At 43.8% G+C, this 23,879-nt stretch overlaps 1 protein-coding gene across 1 annotated transcript in view; it reads left to right on the forward strand.

The window, feature by feature from the left end:
* The window catches only part of LOC140410640 (exostosin-1-like), a 968,627-nt gene that overhangs the window by 799,438 nt on the left and 145,310 nt on the right, over window positions 1-23,879 (forward strand). Inside the window, exon 7 of the mRNA XM_072499003.1 lies at window positions 9,686-9,804. Coding sequence (XP_072355104.1) covers window positions 9,686-9,804 — 119 coding nt within the window. The remainder of the gene's footprint in view (window positions 1-9,685; window positions 9,805-23,879) is intronic.

The following is a 23,879-nucleotide window of genomic DNA, read 5'->3' on the forward strand; positions in this document are numbered from 1 at the left end:
CTGTGTACAATTTTGGTCCCTTACATGAGGAGAGATATAGTTGCATTGGAGTCAGTTCAGAGGAGATTCACGAGATGGATTCCAGAGATGTGCAGCTTGTCTTCTGAAGAGAAATTGAACAGTTTAAACCTATATCCTCCAGAATTTAGAAGAATGGGAGGAGATCTAATTGAGGTATATAAGATGATAAAAGATAGTGACAAAAGTAGATGTAGAGTAGATGTTTCCTCTTGTGGGGCAATCTAGAACAAGAGGTCATCATTTTAGGTAAAGGGGTAGCAGATTTAAAGCAGAGATGAAGGGAAATTACTTCTCTCAAATGATTGTAAATCTGTGGAATTCACTACCCCAAAGTGCGGTAGATGTCGGGGCATTGAGTAACTTTAAGGAGGAGATGGACAGATTTTTAATTAGAAATGGGTTAAAGGGTTGTGAAGAAAGGGCAAGAAATTGGAATTGAGGTAGAGATGAGATCAGCCATGATCATACTGAATGGCAGAGCAGGTTCAAGGGGCTGAATTGCCTTATCCTGCTCCTAGTTCTTACGTTCTTAACGTGAGGCTCCAAAAATTATTCAAAATGTGACTGATATCAGAAAACGTACCAAACGTCAGCAATAGACACAAATCCAAAAACACAAAGGCAGTCTCGCTAATTTAATACTGGTTTTGTACCAAACTGGAAAATCATGACTAATTATGCAATTATGTAAATGTAAGTACAAGGATGCCAGAGACCAATGAAAACAACAATAAAAGCTCAAAACATGATTCATCATTTTGCATGATAGGTGTCAAATCTTGATAATACATGATAGTCTCGAGCACTGATTCAACTCACTGGGGAAAATGTTGACTGGTGGGCAACTGACCACCAGAGCCTGGAGTATGGTTTGCAGTTTTAGTGCCCAAACAATGTATTAGAAGCAAGGAGAAATGAGTGACCTGGATGACTTCAAACCTTGGATAACAAGGCTTAAACAACTTAACTTATTTTTCTAGTAAAGAGATGAAGTAAGACATGATGGACTGGATTTTTGTTTCAGGGTTGGGACACTGATTTTGGGATAATTTCTGGGTCCCAAATACGCACAGTACAGGCTTAGCATGCTCAAAATAATTTTTGTTGAATTAGCCGTTAAATTTGAGAGGGTGCACTTACCACTCAATTAAAGATGATGGGCGGGCTCCCCACATTGGAGGGTGAAAGGAAGGCCGCAGCTTCCCAATACAGGTATGGGAGAGAGAGAATGTATCAAGGTGGAGTGTCCCTCTCAGCACTCCTAAAATCTTTGAGAATAACAATTGTTCTGGACGCCAGTTCAGGTTCCAACAGTGGCTAAGATACTGGACCAGAACCGCAACCAACTGCAGAAAGACTGATTCACTCCAGGAATGATTGCATGAGAAATAGGGCTTGATTATTTTTACACACAAAAATTTAATATAACAATAGAAAAACAGTATTTAAACTTTTAAACTTCAAACCGAACAAGAAAGCTTTCATGCATCTCTTAACCCTAACACATGATTTCCCATTAAACAGCATGTAAACTGAACATACAGTTCTCGGCTCCTCTTAGGCAGACAAGCAAAAATGGTACTTGCATAACAGAACATTTTCCTGCTGTTTGTGCAGCTCCTTCAGACTATCCGAACTGTGTCAGTCTTTGCATGGCCTCTCCCGATTGTTCTCCAAATCCTTGCGCTTCCACCTGTTCAAACATGATTCTATTATCTCTCTGAGCTCTGCCCAGCTCCTCAAAGATTGTTCTGTCCAGACTTGAATCGCTATCTGGACTTTTGATTGTCCACCCCCATTTACACAAAAGAACAGGGCCATGCTATGAATATGCAACTAACATCTAATTTAAGGACATAAGAGGCCATCCTTCAGACTCCGTAATGGTCTAATGGCTGGTCAGACAAGAGTGTCCCGGAGGACAATGGATCTTGAGTGAATCACCCCAGCTGAACAGGGGCACCCTGTTTATTCCTAATAATCCAGAGGCCCAAGCTAATACTCTGAGGAGTACCACAGCAGCTGAGTGGAATTTAAATTCAATTAATACAATCTGGAATTGAAAGCTAATAATGATAACTATGAAAATATTGTTGATTGTTGTAAAAGCCCATCTGGTTCACTAATGTCCTTTCGGCAAGGAATCTGACATCCTTATCCAGTCTGGTTTACATGTGATTCCAGATCCACAGCAATGTGTTTGATTCATAACAGTCCTCTAAAATGGCCTAGCCAGTTACTCCAGTCAAGGGCAATTGGGGATGGGCAATAAATACTGGCCTGGCCCTTAATGCCCACATCCCACGGAAGAATTATTTTCTGTCTTAGAACCAATTTTGGGTCCGCTTTCCCTCGGATTCCATGGGGCAGTATTTTTCTGACTAATCTGCCATGTGGGCCTTGTCAAAAGCCTGCTAAAATCCAAGTAGACTACACCAAATCAGTGGGGGGGGCACAGTAGAACAGTGGTTAGCACTGTTGCCAGCACCAGGCGCCCTGGTTCGATTCCCAGCTTGGGTCACTGTCTGTATGTAGTCTGCACGTTCTCCCTGCGTCTGCATGGGTTTCCTCCAGGTGCTCCAGTTTCCTCCCACAAGTCCAAAGATGTGCGGGTTAGGTGGATTGGCCACGCTAAATTGCCCCATAGCATTTAAGAGTTAAGTGGGGTTGCTGGGTTGTGGGTTATGGTGGAGGTGTGGGCTTAGATAGGTCTTTCAGGGTCCAGTGTCGACTCGATGGTCGAATGACCTCCTGTACTGTAAATTCTATGATTCAATGAAATGAACTGCCCTCATCAATTCTCCTTGTTACTGCCTTAAAAATTCAATAAAGTTAGTCAGTCATAACCTTCCTTTAAGAAATCCATGCTGATTATCTTTGATTAATCCATGCCCTTCTAAATGATGACCTGAAAAGCCTAGTTCTAATTCTAACATTTTAAAAAGCAACATGATCAATATATGTTGGGAAGGGGAATTGAGGGTATTAATGAGTAGGTTTTTTTTTGCTGGTGGGCAAGTCAGGGAATGGAATTAATGTTGATTATAACAGGAGGTCATGGTAAGGGAGTGCTTGGGGTGGGTATGGGCTGGTCAATGAGAGAATAGTTCTTACATTGATTCTGGATGGAATGCTGTTGATGAGCCAAGTGATCTATTATAACTGCGATTTAAATTCACAAAATAGATTTTTCAAATCCTCACCCTCAGTAAAATGCCTCACATGGCACAAACATGTATCAGCAAAACATGGCTAGTGATCCTGTGATGCATTCTCAAACCATGCAAGGCACCTCAAAGACAGGCAAGGACTCGGAAAATCACTGATATACATGTTGTTAATTTTATCTCTTTATTCTTCTACCTAATCTGGTGCCTCTGTGATTGAAAGGGTGGAATACATTGATTGCATTTTAAAATATCTACTGTTTTAAAATCTAATTTTGATCCTCAAGTATAGGGTCAAATTGTAATCCTAAATCTCTGAGTCATTTACTGCCAATTGATGTAGTGCAGCTAAAATTGCCTTCAGCGCACAGCCATGTTTCTGAAGGAAGAATAATGTTCCGTTAATCTGTTAGGAGTTTATTTGTCGGAGCATCCATTGTGTGTTTGAGACCGAGATCACTCACAGGTTTTATGTAGGTTAATATTGGGACATGTAAATTTAATCTGCCCACTTGTTTAAAAAAGAACAGCATCTGACATTTCCAATTTCAATGATGTGTTTTCTGTAATATTTTGAAGATTATGTTGCTCTGCATTTGATGCTATCAGTCTGTTTGGAGTTCCTCCAATGAATATACATCAGCACAATTAGAAAGAAAACAGATGCAGTGCAATCACAACAGCAGATTAGATTTTTAAAAAACATGCTGCATGATTGCTTCACATTTAAAATAACCACCAAGCAGAAAATCATAAGGAACACAGAAGAGAACCTGAGCCCTTGGCAGAATAAGCCAGTCATGAGATAAAAATTGGCCAGATGAGTCTAAACATGAATTGTGGGTTGGGGATCACAACGAGCCAGCACACTCTCTGTTCATCTCTGGATCATGTTTAGCCCAGATCAATATATATATTCCAAACATTGATGTTTCTGGGCTCTGTGTGGGAGAGCTTCATTAACATGGAAGCATCTCACGCCAATACCTCTCCTGGTTGATCTTTGGTACACGCCACTCTCACCTGACCTGAAATCCTGCAACCTAGCCATCAGCCAAGAACGAAGCGGTGGCATAGTGGTATTGTCACTGGACTAGTAATCCAGAGACCCAGGATAATGATCTGGGGACCCGGGTTTGAAAGTCTAATGATGACCATGAAACCATTGTCGATTGTCGTAAAAACCCATCTCGTTCACTAATGTCTTTTAGGGAAGGAAATCTGCCATCTGGTCTGGCCTACATGTGACGCCAGACCCACAGCAATGTGGTTGTCTGTTGAATACGTTCTGAAATGGCCTAGCAAGTCACTCAGTTGTATTCAACCGCTACAAAAACACAAAAAAGGAATGAAACCAGACGGACCACCCGGAAATGACAACGGCAAATCCAGCCCTGTCGACCGTGCAAACCCCTCCTTACTAACTTCTGGGAGCTTGTCCAAAGTTGGGAGAGCTGTCTCACAGACAAGCCAAGCAACAGCTTGACATAGTCATACTCACAAAATCATACCTTATAGATAATGTCCCAGTCAGCACCATCACCATTCCTGGGTATGCCCTGTCTCACCGGCAGGACAGACCCAGCAGAAGTGGTGGCACAGTGGTATACAGTCAGGAAGGAGTTGCCCTGGGAATCCTCAACATCGACTCTGGACCCCATAAAGTCTCATGGCTCCAGGTCAAACCTGAGCAAAGACACCTCCTGCTAATTACCACATACCAGCCACTATCAGCTGATGAATCAGCACTCCTCCAAGTTGAACACCACTTTGAGGAAGCACTGAGGGCGGCAAGGGCACAGAATGTTGGGGGACTTCAATGTCTATTACCAAGAGTGGCTCAGTAGTACCACCACAGACCTAGCTGTCCTGGCTCTTAAGGACATAACTGGTTGACTGGGTCTGCAGCAGGTGGTGAGGAAACCAACAAGAGGGAAAAATATACTTGACCTCGTCCTCACCAATCTGCCTGCTGTAGATGCATCTGTCCATGAAAGTATCGGCTCGGTAGAAGTGACCACCACACAATCTTTGTGGAGAAAAAGTCCCATCTTCACAATGAGGATGTATTCCATCGTGTTGTGTGGCACTACCACTATGCTAAATGTGATAGACTTTGAACAGATCTAGCAACGCAAAACTGGGTATCTATGATGTGCTGTGTGTGGGCCATCAGCAGCAGCAGAATTGTATTCAACCACAATCTGCAATCTCATGGCCCCGCATAACTCCCAGTCTACCATTACCACAAAGCCAGGGGACGAACCCTGTTTAATGAAGACTGCAGGAGAGCATATCAGGAGCAACACCAGGTATACTGAAAAATGAGGTGTCAACCTGGTGAAGTTACTACACATGACTACTTGTGTGCCAAACAGCATAAGCAGTAAGTAATAGACAGAGCTAAGTGATTCCACAACAAACACATCAAATCTAAGCTCTGCAGTCCTGCCACATTCAGCCGTGAATGGTGGTGGACAATTAAATAACTGACTGGAGGAGAAGGCTCCACAAATATCCCAATCCTCAATGATGGAGGTGCCCAGCACATCTATGCAAAGAACAAGGCTGAGGATTTTGCAACAATATTCAGCTAGATCATAAGCCCCAGAGCTCCAGGGAACCGGGTTCAATTCAGGCCTCGGGTAACTGTGTGGGGTCTGCACTTTCTCCCCATGTCTGCGTGGGTGTCCTCTGGGTGCTCCGGTTTCCTCCCGCAGTCCAAAGATGTGCACATTCGGTGGATTGGCCATGCTGAATTACCCCTTAGTGCCCGAAAGGTTGCGTGGGGTTACTGGGTTATGGAGATAGGGCAAAGGCATGGGCTTAAGTAGGGTGCTCTTTCCAAGGGCCGGTACAAACTCAATGGGCCAAATGGCCTCCTTCTGCACTGTAGGGATTCTAGGATTCTATGAAGTGCCAAGTGGTGATCCATCTCGGTCTCCTCCAGAGAGCAGCAGCATCACTGATGTCAGTGTTCAGCCAATACGATTCACTCCAAGTGATATCAAGAAACGGCTAAAGGTACAGGGTACTGCAAAGACAATGGGCCCTCACAATATCCCAGCAAACTTGTGCTCCAGAACTTGCCCCACCCCTAGCCAAGCTATTCCAATACAGCTACAGCACTAGCATTTACCTGGCAATGTCCTGTACGCAAGAAACAGGACAAATCAAGCTCAGCCAATTCCCGCCCTGTCAGTCTACAGCAAAGTGATGGAAGGAGTCATTAGCAGTGCTACCAGCGGCATTTACTCAGCAATAACCTGCTCATGGATGCTCAGTTTGGATTCCGTCAGGATCACTCAGCTCCTGACCTCATTACAGCCTTGGTTCAAACATGGTCAAAAGAGCTGAATGCCAGAGGTGAGGTGAGAGTGACTGCCCTTGACATCAAGGCAGCATTTGACCGAATATGGCATCAAGGAGTCCTAGCTAAACCGGAGTCAATGGGAATCAGGGGGAAATCTCTTCACTGGTTGGATTCATACTTGGCACAAAGGAAAATGGTTGTGATGCTCCAGGACATCACTGCAGGAGTTCCTCAGGGTAGTATCCTCGGCTCAACCACCTTCAGCTGCTTCATCAATAACCTCTCTTCCATCATAAGGTCAGAAGTGGGGATGTTTGCTGATGACTGCACAATGTTCAACACGATTTGCCACTCCTGAGATAATGAAGCTGTCCATGTCCAAGTGCAGCAAGACCTGGGAAATATCCAGGCTTGGGTTGACAAGTGGCAAGTTACATTCGCGCCCACACAAGCGCCAGGCAATGATCATCTGCTACGAGTGAGGAACTAACCACTGCCCGATAATGAATGAAGCTGTCCATGTCCAAATGCAGCAAGACCTGGGCAATATCCAGACTTGGGTTGACAAGTGGCAAGTTACATTCGCGCCACACAAATGCCAGGCAGTGATCATCTGCTACAAGTGAGGAACTAACCACTGCCCCTTGACATTCAATGGAATTACCATCGCTGAATCCCCCACAATCAACATCCTGGGGTTACCATTGATCCAGAACTGAATTCGTCTAGCAATATCAATACTGTGGTTACCAAGGCAGATCAAAGGCTAGGAATTCTACGGTGAGTAATTCACCTCCTGTCCTCCCAATGCCTGTCCACAACCTAAAAGGCACAAGTCAGGAGTGTAATGGAATACTCTCCACTTGCCTGGATGAGTGCAGCTCCAACAACAGTCAAGAAGCTCAACACCATCCAGGACAAAGCAGCCCACTTGATTGCTCCCCCTTCCACAAGCATTCAAACCTCCACCACTGACTAACAGGCAGCTGTGAGCACCATCTATAAGATGCACTTCAGAAACTCACCAATGTTCCTTAAACAGCACATTCCAAACCCACTGCCACCAAAAGGACAAGAGCAACAGATACCTGGGAACCCGACCACCTGAAGGCTCCCCTCCAAGTCACTCACCACCCTGACTGGAAATATATCGCTATTCCTTCACTGCCGCTGAGGCAACATATTGGAACCTCCCGAAAAGCACAGTGGGTGTACCTACACCTCACGGACTCCAGCGGTTCAAGAAGGCAACTCACCACCACCTACTGAAGGGCAACTAGCGATGGGCAATAAATGCTGGCCTAAACAATGACGCCCACATGCCGTAAATGAATTTTTAAATACCATCACAGCCTTGGATGGTGGTTGGGCAGGAACCAATAAAACACCACTTAACAAAGCCTGGCAAATGTTAAATGAGAAAAGCAACTCCAGGTGTTTCCTACTTTACACCGTGACGGCACTTCAAAAGTACTTCATTGGCTGTAAAGTGCTTTGGGATGTCTGGTGATCATGAACAGCACTTATGTAATTGCACATCTTTTCTTTTTCAGGTTTTAGACAAAGTTTTAAGTTATTATTTCCTTTCTTACACATTAGCCACCAATGGAAAACTCAAAACTATATGAAATTAGAAATTATTAAATGTTATAACCATGTGTTTAGCATTTGTTATACTTGACAAATATTTTTGTTTTACGTTTTATGTCATGTTTTCTCATTGAGAACTGAATCAGAAAAGCCAGACAATTACATAAAACAATACATGTACAGACATCTATTACACCACAGGGGCTGGCTCGATAAGGACAGGTCAATTAATTACAAAACGTCATCCTTTGTTTCCAGTGTCTAGTTTATCAGCCGTAACCAACTTAAAGAATAAGATGGGGGCATCCAATTAAATCAATGCCAGAGTCACTCAAGGAAACTAATTCACCGCAAAAATAACAGATTGTGCTTTGAACTTGAGTGTTTACAAGCACTCCTTATTACTCCTATGCACCCTTGTGAAAGAGCAACTTGGTTCATGCGACAATCCTTGGGAGCGCAAACCAATGTAAAAGAAAACGCAGCAAAATGGGGTCTAACATCTCTGGACTTTGGTGTGCTGGGCAGTATCCTGGGTTATGAAAAAAAAAATGAAAATCGCTTATTGTCACAAGTAGGCTTCAAATGAAGTTACGGTGAAAAACCCCTAGTCGCCACATTCCGGCGCCTGTTCGGGGAGGCTGTTATGGGAATTGAACCGTGCTGCTGGCCTGCCTTGGTCTGCTTTCAAAGCCAGCGATTCAGCCCTGTGCTAAACAGCCTCATCTATACTCCCACTTGTATATTGATGTGCACCAAAATCACCTTAGTTGGTTAGAAAAGTGGCAGTATAAATTCAGCTTTTGTACAAGTGCAAAACCCCAGTAGTAATAGTACCCAGATACAAAGTAAGAGCTGCAATGGCTACTGTAGCGTGAAATTATCTTTTTTATTTGAATCTTTTACATGTATTTTTTGTACTTCCTCCATATATCTGTTTGATTATTTATAAAGAATCAGTATTTTTAATAGAATCGTTCGCAGGAGGGTTTCTGCATGTTTTATTTTCAATTTCCTTCTCACCTTTTGTGAAAATGACGATACAAGCCGTTGTGCGATACCATGAATACAGGCAGCCCTCCCCATATCTTGCCCAAGTGGTTATTCTTTAATTTTGAGCACAGACAGTGAATGTTGGCAGGTGATTTAACTGTCTGGCACATCACAGCTGAGCCTGGACATGCCTTAATTCAGTATCCACTTTAAAGGGAACTCGCTGGGTAGTGTTTAGAGGTGGGCATTTGACTACTTGTCATTAACCTCCCTAGCAAGGCACACATGGGTGTCCCACACTGCTGCAGGTGAGAATGAACTAATTCAGAATTGTATCTGTGACTTTCTGCTTTTTGTGGTTCATACAGCAAACCAAAAGTGCATTTAGTCCACAAAAGCATCCACAACATTATTTTGAAATTGCATTTGTTAATCCTGAAGTAAAATGATTAGTTTGTGTTACTTAGTTGCAAAGTCAGCAAACAGCTTTTGAGAGTTTCATGTTCTGTTCAAATTATTTTAAATTGATGAGCCTACTGCTAACTGTTTCCATTATTGTTATTCATGTTCATCAATATGAATGTAAATTTGTTTTTAACAGGTACAAACCCAACAGAAGAGTTCACAGCAGTCATTCAGGCAGTCTCCCCTCTTTTGTCGCAATCCCAGCCTATTGTTAAACTGATATTAGCTGTTTCAAGATCAAAATACTGCAAGCAGGTATGCAATGAGGAAGCAAGAATATTAACTCTTTGCAGGATTGTGCTGGCACTGCTGTAGAAAAAGAAATATGATGTTTAACTTGGTTCAAAACGTATATTCAGTTATTGTCCACGAATCCAGATTTTAACTTTGTTGTATTCTGATATTTAACATTGCCTACCAGGATCTTATTTTATAAAATAAATACTTATACTCGGAAAATATCATTACTCCAGACCAGAAAGTTCCAGGTTCGTTTGTTCCTGTCTCAACCCCTGATGGATCTTATCTAGGCCACGACTACGGATGCTAGAATAGGCCCAGAGAGGAAAAATGAACCAGAGTTCCCATTACTGATTGCTATCCAGTGACCTCTGCCAGAAAGAGCATCTGTGTAAACACCAGTGGGTAAAGAGTTTCTCTTTTAATAAAAAAAGGCTGATGTCTATTTTTTGCCATAATTTACAAGCACACGCAAAAAAGTCTAATTTAAAATCCATGTATTTCTACAACATCAATGGCACGTGATTTAATCATGGAGAAAAGTAGGCGTTTTTCTGATTTTTATGAATAGAATTTCACCCTCGGATGAGGTAGGATTGGGTTCAGCTATGATGTCTTTCCACAGTTAAGTAGCCTACGGACACACACTATTCCGGTTTGCAGGTTAAACATAGAAACACAAATATAGGAGTAAGAATGACCCATTTGGTCCTTTGAACCTGCTCCGCCATTCATTATGATCATGGTTGATCTTCCAACTCAGTAACCTGTTCCCGCTTTTCTCCCATATCTTTTGATCCCTTTAGACCCAAGAACTATATCAAACTCCTTCTTGAAAACATACAGAGCGTGATTTACTTGTTGCGTCCTGACGGAATCAGGACGGACGGGACGTGGCTGGTCGAGCCGCTCCTGGGATTCCAGGCGGTCGTTACGCCTCACGAGATCTAACGAGATCTAGTGAGACATTGCGTTCTGGATCCCACCCGCAATGTGCGGAACCCAGACTTATAGAGTTAAGTAAGTCTCACTTAACTTTGTCGACACCAGAGTGAACCAGCTCCCGGGACCTACTGGCCTCATTGAGCAGACCCCAGCCGGGTCCCAGCAAATGAGAACCAGGAAGGACGGCACTGGGGGGGGGGGGGGGGGGGGGTCACCTAGGCGATCAGAGGCACCCGGGTGGCTGGTATCTGGCCCGGATGCCATCTAGGCACCTTGGCACTGCCAACCTTGCACCCTGGCAGTGCCATCTTGGTACCCTGGAAGTGCCACCCAGGTGCCAGCCTAGCAGTGCCAAGGTTTCCGGCTGACATTTTGCCCATGCCGGGAATCAGGCCTGGGGGTGTCCTGCCCATGTGAGGTGGGGTGCGGGGAGGGCTCACGGACCACCACAGGTGAGGTGGGCCGTTGGGTGCATCCGAGGGTTGCATCGGGGGGAGTTGAAAGATATGGGTGCCATTTAAAAATGGTGCCCATCTCTTCCTTCACTGAGGTGCTCCATTCGTCGGAACTAGTCAGTGCAGAAAATGCAGCTGAATGTGGCCTTGGCCGGGCGTTCCCCATTGAGGCCTGAAAAACAGAGTGCCGTTAGATAGCGGGGCCGGTCTGTGCGCTCCAAGTGCCGGGAATGACACCTCCAATCCTGCCCAGAACAGACTCTCTTTTTTTGGTTAGATCGAGCCCACAATGTTTTTTCCTCAACTGTTTTCTGTGGTACAGTTCCACTTTCTGGATGAGGAATTTTCTCCTCATCTCAGTCCTGAATGTTTTACCCTGTTTCCTTTTGCTGTGACCCATGGTTGTGGACACTCCTGCCATCAGGAATAATCTTTCTGCATTTACCCTGTCTAGTCCTGTTAGAATTTTATAGGTTTCTATGAGATTCCCCCTCATTCTACTGAAGTCCAGCGAATATAATGCTAACCGATTCAATCTCTCCTCATACCTCAGTCCCATCTTCCCAGGAATCAGTCCGGTAAACCTTTCCTGAACTCCCTCCAAGAACATCCTTCCTCACATAAGGAGGCCAAAGTACACACAATATTCTATGTGTGGTGTCACAAAGTCCTGTATAACTGCAGAAAGACACACCTGCTCCTTTACTCAAATCCTTGTTATGAAGGTCAACATACCATTTGCCTTCTTCACCGTCTGCTGCACCTACATGCTTACTTTCAGTGACTGGTGTACAAGGAAACCCAGGTCTCATTGCACATTCCCCTTTTTCAATCTATAGCCATTCAAATAATAATTTGCCTTCCTGTTTTTCCTATAAAAGTGGATAACCTCACATTTATCCACATTATACTCATCCGCCATATAATCCGCCCACTCACTCAACTTATCCAAATCACACTGAAGGATCTTTGCATCCTCCTCACAGCTCACCCTCCCACCCAGCTTTGTGTCATCTGTAAATTTGTAGATATTACATTTAGTTCCCTCATCTAAATCATTTATATTGTAAATAGCTGGGTCCTAGCACTCATCCCTTCGGTACCCCACTAGTCACTGCCTGCCGCTTTGAAAAAGACCCGTTTATTCCTGCTCTTTGTTTCCAGTCTGCCAATCAGTTTTCAATCCATCTCAATGCACTATCCCCATTCCCATGCACTTCACTTTACACACTAATCTCTTATGTGGGACCTTGTCAAAAGCTTTCTGAAAGTCCAAATGCACCACATCCACTGGGTCCCCTTTACACCAACTCTACTGGTTAAATCCTCAAAGAATTCCAGTCGATTTGTCAAGCATGATTTCTGTTTTGCAAATCCATGTTGACTCTGTCCAATCCTGCCACTGTGTTCCAAGTGCTATGCTATAAAACCTTTTATTCTGGACTCTAGCTTTATCTCCTCGACTGAAGTCAGCCTGACTGGTCTACAATTCTGTTTTCTCTCCACCTCCCTTTTTAAATAGTAGAGTTACTTTAGCTGCACTCCAATTAGTAGGGTCTGTTCCAGAGTCTTTAGAATTTTGGAAGATGACCACCATTTCCAGGGCCACCTCCTTAGATACTCTAAGATGTAGATTATCAGGCCTTGGGGATTTATTGGTTTTCAATCCCATCAATTTCCCCAATATTTGCCTACTAATACCAATTTATTTCAATTCCTCCCTTTCCCTGTGTTCCCCAACATTTCTGGTATGCTATTTGTCATAGAGTCATACTGTACAGAAGAGGCCCTTCAGCGCATTTTGTCTGCACCGAAAAAACTGGACTAAATCTCTTTCCAGCACTTCGCCAATAGCCTTGAATGCTGTGACATTGCAAGTGCTGATCCACGTACTTTTTAGAGGATGTGAGGTTTATCACCTCTATTACTCTCCCAGACAGTGCATTTCAGACTCCCACTACCGTCTGGGTGAAAATATTTTTCCTCAAATCCCCTCTGAACCACCTTAAAATTATGTCCCCTCATTATTGACCCTTCAACTAAGGGGAACAGCTGCTTACTATCCATCCTGCCCATACCCCTCATAATCTTACACACCTCAATCAGGTCCCCCCTCAACTTTCTCTGCTCTAAAGAAAACAACCCAAACTTATCCAGCCTCTCTTCATAGCTCTAATATTCCATTCCAGGCAACATCCTGGTGAACCTCCTCTGCACCCTCTCCAGTGCAATCACATCCTTTCTATAGTGAGGCAACCAGAACACAGTACTTCAGCTGCGGCCTAACAAAGGTTTTGTACAGCTTCAACATAACCTCCTTGCTCTTATAATCTCTGCCACATCTGATAAAGGCAAGTGTCCCACATGCCTCCTTAACTACCCTATTAACCTGTAGTGCTGCCTTCAGAGATCTGTGGACAAGCACCCCAAGATTCCTCTGTTCCTCAGAGCTTCTATGTGTCCTGCCATTCTTAAAGTAATTCCTTGTTGTGTTACTCCTTCCAAAGTGCATCACCTCACATTATTCAGAGTTAAATTCCATTTGCCACTGATCTGCCCATCTGACCAATCTATCTATGTCCTCCTGTATAACCTTAGACCTTCTTCCTCGCTTAACCACCCTGACAAACATTTGAGTCATCCGCAAACTTATCATCTGCCCCACATTCTTGTCTATATTGTTGCTATATATATATATCACAAACAATAAGGGACCTGGTAAGAAGTCTTACAACACCAGGTTAAAGTCCAACAGGTTTGTTTTGAATCACTAGCTTTCGGAGCACTGCTCCTTCCTCAGGTGAATCCCTCCATTCACCTGAGGAAGAAGCAGTGCTCCGAAAGCTAGTGATATTGAAACAAACCTGTTGGACTTTAACCTGGTGTTGTAAGACTTCTTACTGTGCTCACCCCAGTCCAACGCCGGCATCTCCACAATAAGGGACCTAGCTAGCATTGATTCCTGTGGTAAGCCACTGAACACTGGCCTCCAGTAACACAAACAACCTTTTACCACCACCCTCTGACTCCTACCAATAACTTAGTTTTGGATCCAACTTGCCAAGTTACTCTGGATACCATGTGGTTTAACCTTCTTTATCAGTCTCTCATATGGGACCTTATCAAAGACTTCCCTGAAATCCATATAAACTACATCAACTGCACTATCCTCATCCACACACCCGATAACCTCAATCAAATTCGTTAGGCATGACCTCCCTCTGACAAAGCCATGCTGATTATCCCTAATCATACCTTGCTTCTCCAAATGGAGATGCATTCTCTCCTTCAGAAGTTTCTCCAATAATTCCCCTACCATTGATGTTAAACTCACTGGTCTGTAATTCCCTGGTTTATCCCTACCAGTCTTGAAAAGTTGAAGCAAAATAGCTGTCCCCCAATTCCCCCGTGGCCAGAAGGGAATTACAAATTTGGGTCTGAGCCCGTATAATTTTCCTCCTTGCCTCCCACAGCAGCCTGAGATACAATTCATCTGGAGCTGGGAATTTGTCCATTTTTAAGCCTGCCAAAACCTGCAATGCCTCTTCACTCCCTATGTCAAAATGACCTCACAGTCCCTCTACCTGAATTCTGCACGTATATCCTTCTCCTCCCGAGTGAAGACAAATGTGAAATACTCGTTTAACACCCGACCAATGTCCTCCAGCTTCACACACAGATTTCCCCCTTGGTCCCTAATAGGCCTTACTCTTACCCTGGTTATCCTCTTCCCTTTAATATAATTATAGAATATCTTGGGATTCTGACCACCAATGCTTTTCCATGGTCCCTCATTTCTATAATCCACAAAGGCGTCTGTTAATTTGTTCCTTTTGTACCTGCTAAAAGCCTCTCTTTTCTTTCTTATCCAGTCCTGAATATTTCTGGACATCCAGGTTTCTCTGGGCTTGATATTCCTACATTTCACCCGAAAGTGAACATATTGGGCCTGTATTCTCCCCATTTCCTTTTGAATGCCCCCCCCTCCCCCTCCTCCACTTCTCTGCTGTAGCTTTTCCCACAAGAAGCTGTTCCCAGTCTACTTTGGCCAGATCCTGCCACATGCTAATAAAATCTGCCTTCCCCTAATCCAAAACCACTTTTTTGCAAACCATCTTTCCCCTTTTCCATAACAAACTTAAATCGTACCGTGTTGTGGTTGCTATCACTGCCACTTAGTTCTCCAGAATTAGATCCAGCACTGCGTCATCCCTGATGGACCTATTACATATTGATATAAAAAGCTCTCCTGGAGACATTTCAAGAAATCCACCCCCTCTAAACCCTTTACACTCCGATTATCCCAATTAATCAATGCAATGTCTATATTTCTGCTCCTCTATTGCCCGCTGACTGATTGGGGGTGTATAATACACTCCCACCAATGTGACTGCCCTTTTTTTATTCCTAGGCTGTATACTCAAAGCCTCATTTGCAGACCTTTCCAAGATATAATCCTCCTTCCTGCTGTAACTGATTCCTTAATTAATAATGCAACACCACCTCCTCTTTTACACTCTCCCTTGTCTTGTCTGAAGATCCTATAACCCGAAATGTTGAGTTGCCAGTTGTGCCCTTCCCTCAACCACGTCTCTGTGTTGGCACAATACCACAATTTCACATGACAATCCATGCCGTTAACTCACCAGTCTTACCTATAATGTTTCTAGCATTAAAGTAGAGGCCTTCCAACTTCATCTTACTCCCCTGGAGCTCCCTCTGTCTTGATTCCTTTACAATGGCATGCTGTGCCCCTATTGTACATGCTCTGTCTCCCTAGCCCCCTAGTTTAAACTCCTCCCAACAGCAATGGCCCACTAGCTGTGGGTGGCACGGTAGCACAGTGGTTAGCACTGTTACTTCACAGCACCAGGGTCCCAGGTTCGATTCCTGGCTTGCGTCACTGTCTGTGCGGATTCTGCATACTCTTCCCGTGTCTGGGTGGATTTCTTCCGGGTGCTCCGGTTTCCACCCAAAAGTCCCGAAAGACTTGTTATTAGGTCATTTGGACGTTCTGAATTCCCCCTCAGTGCACCGAACAGGCGTTGGAATGTGGTAACTAGGGGATTTTCACTAAATTTCATAGCAGTGTTAATGTAAGCCTACTTGTGATACTAATAAATATTATTATTATTAGCAAGCCCACCCGCAAGGATATGATCCCATTCTCGTTCAGGTGCAAATCGTTCCTCTTGTACATGTCCCACCCTCCCCAGAAATGGTTATGGTGATCCTGGAATCTAAAATCCTCCCTCTTGCACCAACTCTTGAGCCATGCATTCATCTGCCCTATTCTCCTATTTCTGTACTTGGAGAATTTGTGTCCTCATTTGTGAACAGAATCAAGTATGTATTTAGTTGGTCAGACATTTCTTTGTTTCGTCCTATATATTCCCCAGTTTCTGACTGGCTTTATCAATCTTCCCCAATCATTTTTTCTTCATATACCTATAGAAGCTTTTACAGACAATTTTTATGTTTCCCGTAAGCTTACTTTCATATTCTATTTTCCCCTTATTAATCAATCGCTTTGTCTTCCTTTGCTGAATTCTAAACTGCTCCCAATCCTCAGGTCTGCTGTTTATTCTGGCCAATTTGTATGTATCTTCCTTGGATCTAATATCATCTCTAATTTTCCTTGTATGCCATGGTCTGGCCACCTCTCCCATTTTATTTTTGCACCAGACAAGAATGAACAATTGTTGCAGTTCACCCATGTGCTCTTTGAATGTTTCCAATGCCTATCCACCATCATCCCTTGAAGTAACGTTCCCCAATCCATCATACCCAACTCATGCCTCACACCATCGTACTTTCCTTCATTTAGATTCAGGGGCCTTGTCGCAGAATCAACTGCGCCAATCTCCATCTTGATGAACAATTCTGTCATATTATGGTCGCTCACCCCAAGGGGCCTCCCACAACTAGTTTGCCAATTAATCCTTCCTCATTTCACAATATCCAGTCTAAGATGGACTGTTCTCTAGTTGGTTCCTCAATGTATTAGTCCAGAAAACCTTTCTGTACACACTATTGTTACTAAATTGAATTGCTTATCATTGGGAATCATTTAAAAGCGAGCAGAGGACAACTAAAAAAGCAATAAGGGGAGAGAAGATGAAATATGAGTGCAAGTTAGCTAGTAATATAAAAGAAGATAGGAAGAGTTTATTTCAATATATAAAAAGGTAAGAGAGTGGCAAAAATAGATATTGGACCACTTGGAAAAGGTGGCTGGAGAAGTAATAATAGGAAACAAAGGCAGACAAACTGAATAGTTGCTTTGCATCAGTCTTCACGGTGGAAGACACCAGTGGGATGCCAGAGCTCCAGGAGAACCAGGGGGCAGAGGTGAGTGCAGTGGCCATCACTAAGGAGAGGTTCTACGGAAACTGAAATGTCTGAAGGTGGATAAGTCACCTGGACTGGATGGACTACACCCCAAGGTCATAAAAGAGATAGCTGATGAAATTGTGGAGATATTCGTAATGATCTTTCAGGAATCGCTGAGGCAGGAAGGGTCCCAGAGGACTGGAAATGGGCTAATGTAACACCACTGTTTAAGATTGGAGGGAGGCAGAAGAAGGGAAATTATAGGCCGGTTAGCCTGACTTTGGTCATTGGTAAGATTTTGGACTCTGTTATTAAAGAGGAGATCGCAAAGTACTTGGAAGTGAATGGTAAAATAGGAGTGAGTCAGCACGGCTTTGTCAAAGGGAGTTGATGACTGACAAATCTGTTAGAGTTCTTTGAGGAGTAACAAGGACGTTAGACAAAGGAGAACCAGCGGACGTGATTTATTTCAATTTCCAGAAGGCCTTTGACGAGGTGCCGCAAAGGAGACTGTTAAATAAGTTAAGAGCCTATGGTGTTCAGGGTAAGAGCCTGGCATGGATAGGGGATTGGCTGAATGGCAGAAGGCAGAGAGTGGGGATAAAGGGGTCTTTTTCAGGATGGCAGCCGGTGATGTGCCTCAGGGGTCTGTGCTGGGACCACAACTTTTCACAATATACATTACTGATCTGGAAGAAGGAACTGAAGGCACTGTTGCTAAGTTTGCAGATGATACAAAGATCTGTAGAGGAACAGGTACTATTGAGGAAGCAAGGGGGCTGCAGAAGGATTTGGACAGGCTAGGAGAGTGGGCAATAGAGTGGCAGATGAAATACAATGTGGAAAAGTGTGAGGTTATGCACTTTGGAAAGAGGAATTTAGGCATAGACTGTTTTATAAATGGGGAAATGCTTAGGAAATCAGAAACACAAAGGGACTTGGGAGTCCTTGTTCATGATTCTCTTAAGGTTAACTTGCAGGTTCAGTCGGCAATTAAGAAGGTAATGCAATGTTAGCATTCATGTCAAGAGGGCTGGAATACAAGACCAGGGATTTACTTCTAAGGTTGTATAAGGCTCTGGTCAGACCCCATTTGGAATATTGTGAGCAGTTTTGGGCCCCGTATCTAAGGAAGGAAGAGCTGGCCTTGGAAAGGGTCCAGAGGAGGTTCACAAGAATATTGTATGAGAAACGGTTGAGGACTCTGGGTCTGTACTCGTTGGAGTTTAGAAGGATGAGGGGGAATCTTATTGAAACTTACAGGCTACTGCATGGCCTGGATAGAGTGGACATGGAGAGGATGTTTCCACTTGTCGGAAAAACTAGAACCAGGGGACACTATCTCAGACTAAAGGGACGATCCTTTAAAACAGAGATGAGGAGGAATTTCTTCAGCCAGAGGGTGGTGAATCTGTGGAACTCTTTGCCGCAGAAGGCTGTGGAGGCCAAATCACTGAGTGTCTTTAAGACAGAGACAGATAGGTTCTTGATTGATATGGGGTTATGGGGAGAAGGCAGGAGAATGGGGATGAAAAAATATCAGCCATGATTGAGTGACGGAGCAGACTCGATGGGCTAATTCTGCTCCTATGTCTTATGGTCTTATGGTCTTAATCTATATGCCGAGTAAACTCACTTATAATTACAGATGTTCCTTTATCACATGTCTATCTAATTTCTTATTTACTGCCATCCCCAACATCACCACTACAGTTTGTGCGACTAACCAACCCACACTAATGATTTTTGCCCCTTTGTGTTTTTCAGCTCTACCCATATAGATTCCATGTTGTTGGAGTTGATATCCTTCCTCACTATTGCATTGATTTCCTCTTATTAAAATTAAACAACATTCAATTAAGGGGTAATTTAGCGTGGCCCTGCACATCTTTGTGTTGTGGGGGTGAGACCCACCCAGACACGGGCAGAATGTGCAAATTCCACACGGACAGTGACCCGGGGCCGGGATCGAACCCGGATCCTCGGTGGCGTGAGGCAGCAGTGCTAACAACCGTGCCACTGCGCCACCTAATTTCCTCTTTAACCAGCAATGCAACCCCACTGCTTTTTCCTTTTTGCCTGTCCTTCCTAACCATTGAATGGCCCTGGGTGTCCAGTTCCTATCCCTGGTCACCCTGAAGCCATCTCTTTAATTCCAACTATATCATACACGTCTCCATCTATTTTCTTGATTAATTCAACCACTTCTTTGCAAATGCCCTGTGCATTAATACACAAAGCCTTAAGGTTTGTCTTTTTAATATTCCTTGTCCCATTCCCATTATTGTTCGCTGTAGCCCTGTTTGATTCTAGACTTCGATTTCTCTGTCTATCACTTTTCTTGTACCCCTTCCTATCTTTTGTTCTTGTTCTTGTTTCTCCCTCCTCTGACTCCTTACATAGGTTCCCATCCTCCTGCCATTTTGGTTTAGCTGCTGACTGCCTGTCCTGGTGTCCTCCTCTCGCACTCTTCTGTAGCTTTTGCTGACTGTCTGTCCCAGCATCCTCCTCTCCTCTTGCTGCTGCTGACTACCCATCCCAGCATTCTCTTCTCGCACCACTTTAGAATAGTCACTTGGCAATATCCTGGGTGAAACTGGTTACATGGAACCATATCCCAGTATAAAAGAGAAGATTAAGGAAGATGTAGGAGAAAATTACAACAATAGCTTGCATTTGTCTAACATCTTTAACATAGAAAAACATCCAAGACACTTCGCAGAAGCAAAATCAAACAGAAATTGATGCCGAGCCAAAGTAGGGCTGAATCTTCAGAGGAGCGCCATTCACCATTGGATTGCCACTCTGCTTCGTTTCTTTGCACCAAGGTAGAGCTCTGCATTTCAGGCCCTGAGTTCCGGACTCAGCCGCCTCTTTCCACATGGTCAGAATCATTGAGGGGAGCCAAGCCATGCCCGTTTTTTTAATGGCACGAGCTGCCATCTTTTGGTCAGTCTTCATTCACTTACAACTGAAAAGCTTGGGGCATTTAAATAGATTTTTAGTGTGTTAGTTAATGATTGTGAGGTAATTGTGTAGGGCTGTAGGATGACAGGGACCTGCAGGGTCGTGTGGTTAAGTCCGATCGGGGGGAGGGGGGAGTCGGGGTGTCAGGGGGATATTGGAGGGTTGAGGGGGTTATGATCAGAGCATTATCAGAAGGTCGGAGGTGGAGTCGGAGAGTCAGGGAGGCTGGGGCACGGGGAGAGTCGGAGGTTTAGGGGGGAGAAGTCAGAGGGTCATGGGGGGGGGGAGGGGGAGTTGTGGAGGGGGGCTCCATTGTATAGTTGCCCAGGAATTAGACATGATTTTTTATAACTAATATTTCCTGAGTAATGTTACGGATGCCTGGTCAATTCTCAACAGTGGATAAGGTGCTGGATCAGAACCATAACATTTTTAAGTTTTAAGGTGGTGGAGAAAAGTCTATTTGTTCCAGGAGTGACAACATGAGAAATAGAACTTGGCTGTTTTATAAACAAACTTTATTAAATCAAAAGAAAAATAATATTTAAACTTTTAAACTTTAATCCTAACAATAACAGATTTCACATAGTTCTTAACCTAACACACAGGTTCTCATTAAACAGCACTTAAAAAGAACATCCAGCTCTCATTCCACTTAGACTGGTAGGCAAAGGTGATACTTGCATATACAAAGCAATTTTTCTTCTATTAGTGAAGTTCCTTCAGAAACCTTTTCAAAAGCCTGTCTCTGGGACAGCTTTCCGTGATCTCTCTTTGTGGCTTTGCACATCCTTCTCCTCACCTGTTCAAACAGGATCCTTTCTTTCTCTCTCTGAGCTCTGCCCAGCCCGTCAAACAAGGGTTAGCTCTTGGGATGTCCAGACTTGAACCTATTATCGCTACCTTGACTGCTTTATTTTCCACTCCCGCTTATACAAAAGAACAGAGCCATGCTATTGATATGCAACTAACCTCCCATTTACAGACAAAAGAGGCCATAAGACTATGTAATGGGCTCATGGCTGATCAACCAAGAGTGTCCTGAAGGACAATGGATCTCGAGTGAATCACCCTGGCTGAACAGGGGCATCCTGTGTATTTGCACTAATGAGTTTAAGTCAGGCCAGGTTGGGCATATCCCTCTGATTCCATGCTAGCAGCTTTCCACTCAGTCTGTTACCCCCAAATTGTCTACTACATCTTTAATCCCATTTCTGGACCCAAATCCATAACAGTAGCTATTCAGATAAATAAATCAGAACTGTCCCAAGTTACTGACTCTAACTCAGATTGGAGACTTTTTGAAAAGTTGAAACTTTCTGGGCAATTCCTGCTGAACCCTTGCATTGGGAATTCTGAGCAGTCCATAGTGCATCTTCTGGAGCACAGTCAGTCTCTGACCATCCAAAGACTGAAAAAGCTGAGCCATGTGGTATGGTGGCTAAAGATTTTTAAAGGACGGCAAAAAGACAAAGAGATTTAAGTGGAAGGACAAAAATGTGGATCCTTTCAATATGCAGATGGCTAAGTGTCCTTTTATGACATATTGATTGAATGGATAGGAAGCTTTGTGAACCTTTAAAGTTCACTATTGCTGTACTGGTACTGACCTGGTTTTCTAAATCAGCCCCAAACAAACAGTACTCACTATTCATTACATTGACAGCTGCGCATAGCATATTTGTGAGCTTTTGGGAGCAGCAAGGCATTCTCTATAGGGGATCTAGTAGCTGTGAGTATATAGTAAGACTGTATATGGGTTAATAGTCTAAGGTGGTGGCAAGGTTCAAAGTTTGTTGTGGCGTGGGAGGGCTTATTGCCAATCCCAGGACTCTTTTCACAGAATCATAGAATTTCTACAGTGCAGAAGGAGGCCATTCGGCCCATTGAGTCTGCACTGACCGTCTGAAAGAGTAGCTTAACCTAGGCCCACTCTCCTGCCCTAGCCCCATAACTCCACCTAATCTGTACATCCTGGACACCAAGGGCAATTTTATCATGGCTAATCTGCCGAACATGCACATCTTTGGACTGTGGGAGGAAACAGGAGCACCCGGAGAATTTCCCATGCAGACATGGCGATAAAGTGAAAACTCCACATAGACATCCACCCAAGGCTGGAATTGAACCCAGGTCCCTAGCACTGTGAGGCAGCAGTGCTAAGCACTTTGTCACTATGCCGTCCGCCCCTTTGTTGAGCAATTCTTTGGATTTCAGGGACGGGGTCTGATGGTGGGCAGAAAAATAGAAATATTTGATGGGCTAGGAGGAAGGACTGTTGCTCCACCACCAATAATTAAAATCTGAAGGAACAAAAGCCTTCACATTTGTAAAAGTTATTTTTCTGTACCAGATAGGTTGTGTGGCAGCAATTAAGTTATTATGGTGTTAAAAATTCACTTACATCTGAATGGGCAAGCTCAGATGTTTTCTGGTATGTTTTGTGGGTAACTGGTGGATAAGTACAGCAACTCCACACCCTTGCTGTATTTGACTGACTATCAGTGAGTCACTGGTGTAATGAAGCTTGTGCAGGAGCAGAATAAATCGGAAAGCAATATCTTGTTTTTCATGTTTAACTGCGCATGTGCGAACGCTGGACATTACCCTCCAATTTACTTCTTAATGACAGTGAGCACAGATATCCTCACCATCATTCCTATCACAAAATCTGGGCCGTCATATTGTCAGAAAGACACAAGTGGAAAGATGTCTGGCTGAATTGTCAGGTATACTCAGTGGGAATCCTCTTGCTTCTGAGTTAGGATTTGTGCACATTGCAAAGGAAAGCCACGGGATGGAAATTATAACCAGGAACCGTGGATTATTTCTTTGTTTACTTCCTAATCCAGACCAATGACAATACTTCAAACCCTTAGCTGTAACCAGAAAATTTGTCACTGATATAGATTGGGAATCAAACCTCTCGGGTTCACGTGCTTCCATACGATACCATGTAAGGGACAGACCAACCATGTATGTAAATAATAAAAAAAAGTATATGCAGTTTAGTGCTTCATCTTTAAGTAATGTTCACTGCTCTATACTACACCATTTCCTGACCAAGGAACAGCACGTGGCCTGCTGAAAGACTTGTTGTATTGTCCATCTGCACTGTCCAATAGCAGGTGTCTAAAAACACCTTTGGGTGATGCTTGTCATTTTTTCCTTCCTCATTTTCAACGAGGAATGCTCTGGGGATACAGGTTGAAATCTCAGCTGGCGGAGTTTAAATTCAATGAATAAAATAAATCGGGGCTTAGACCATAAGACATAGGAGCGGAAGTCAGGCCATTCGGCCCATCGCGTCCACTCCGCCATTCAATCATGGCTGATTTCAACTCCATTTACCCGCTCTCTCTCCATAGCCCTTAATTCCTCGAGAAATCA

The sequence above is a fragment of the Scyliorhinus torazame genome, chromosome 4, assembly GCF_047496885.1.
Source record: "Scyliorhinus torazame isolate Kashiwa2021f chromosome 4, sScyTor2.1, whole genome shotgun sequence".
Lineage (NCBI taxonomy): Eukaryota > Metazoa > Chordata > Chondrichthyes > Carcharhiniformes > Scyliorhinidae > Scyliorhinus > Scyliorhinus torazame.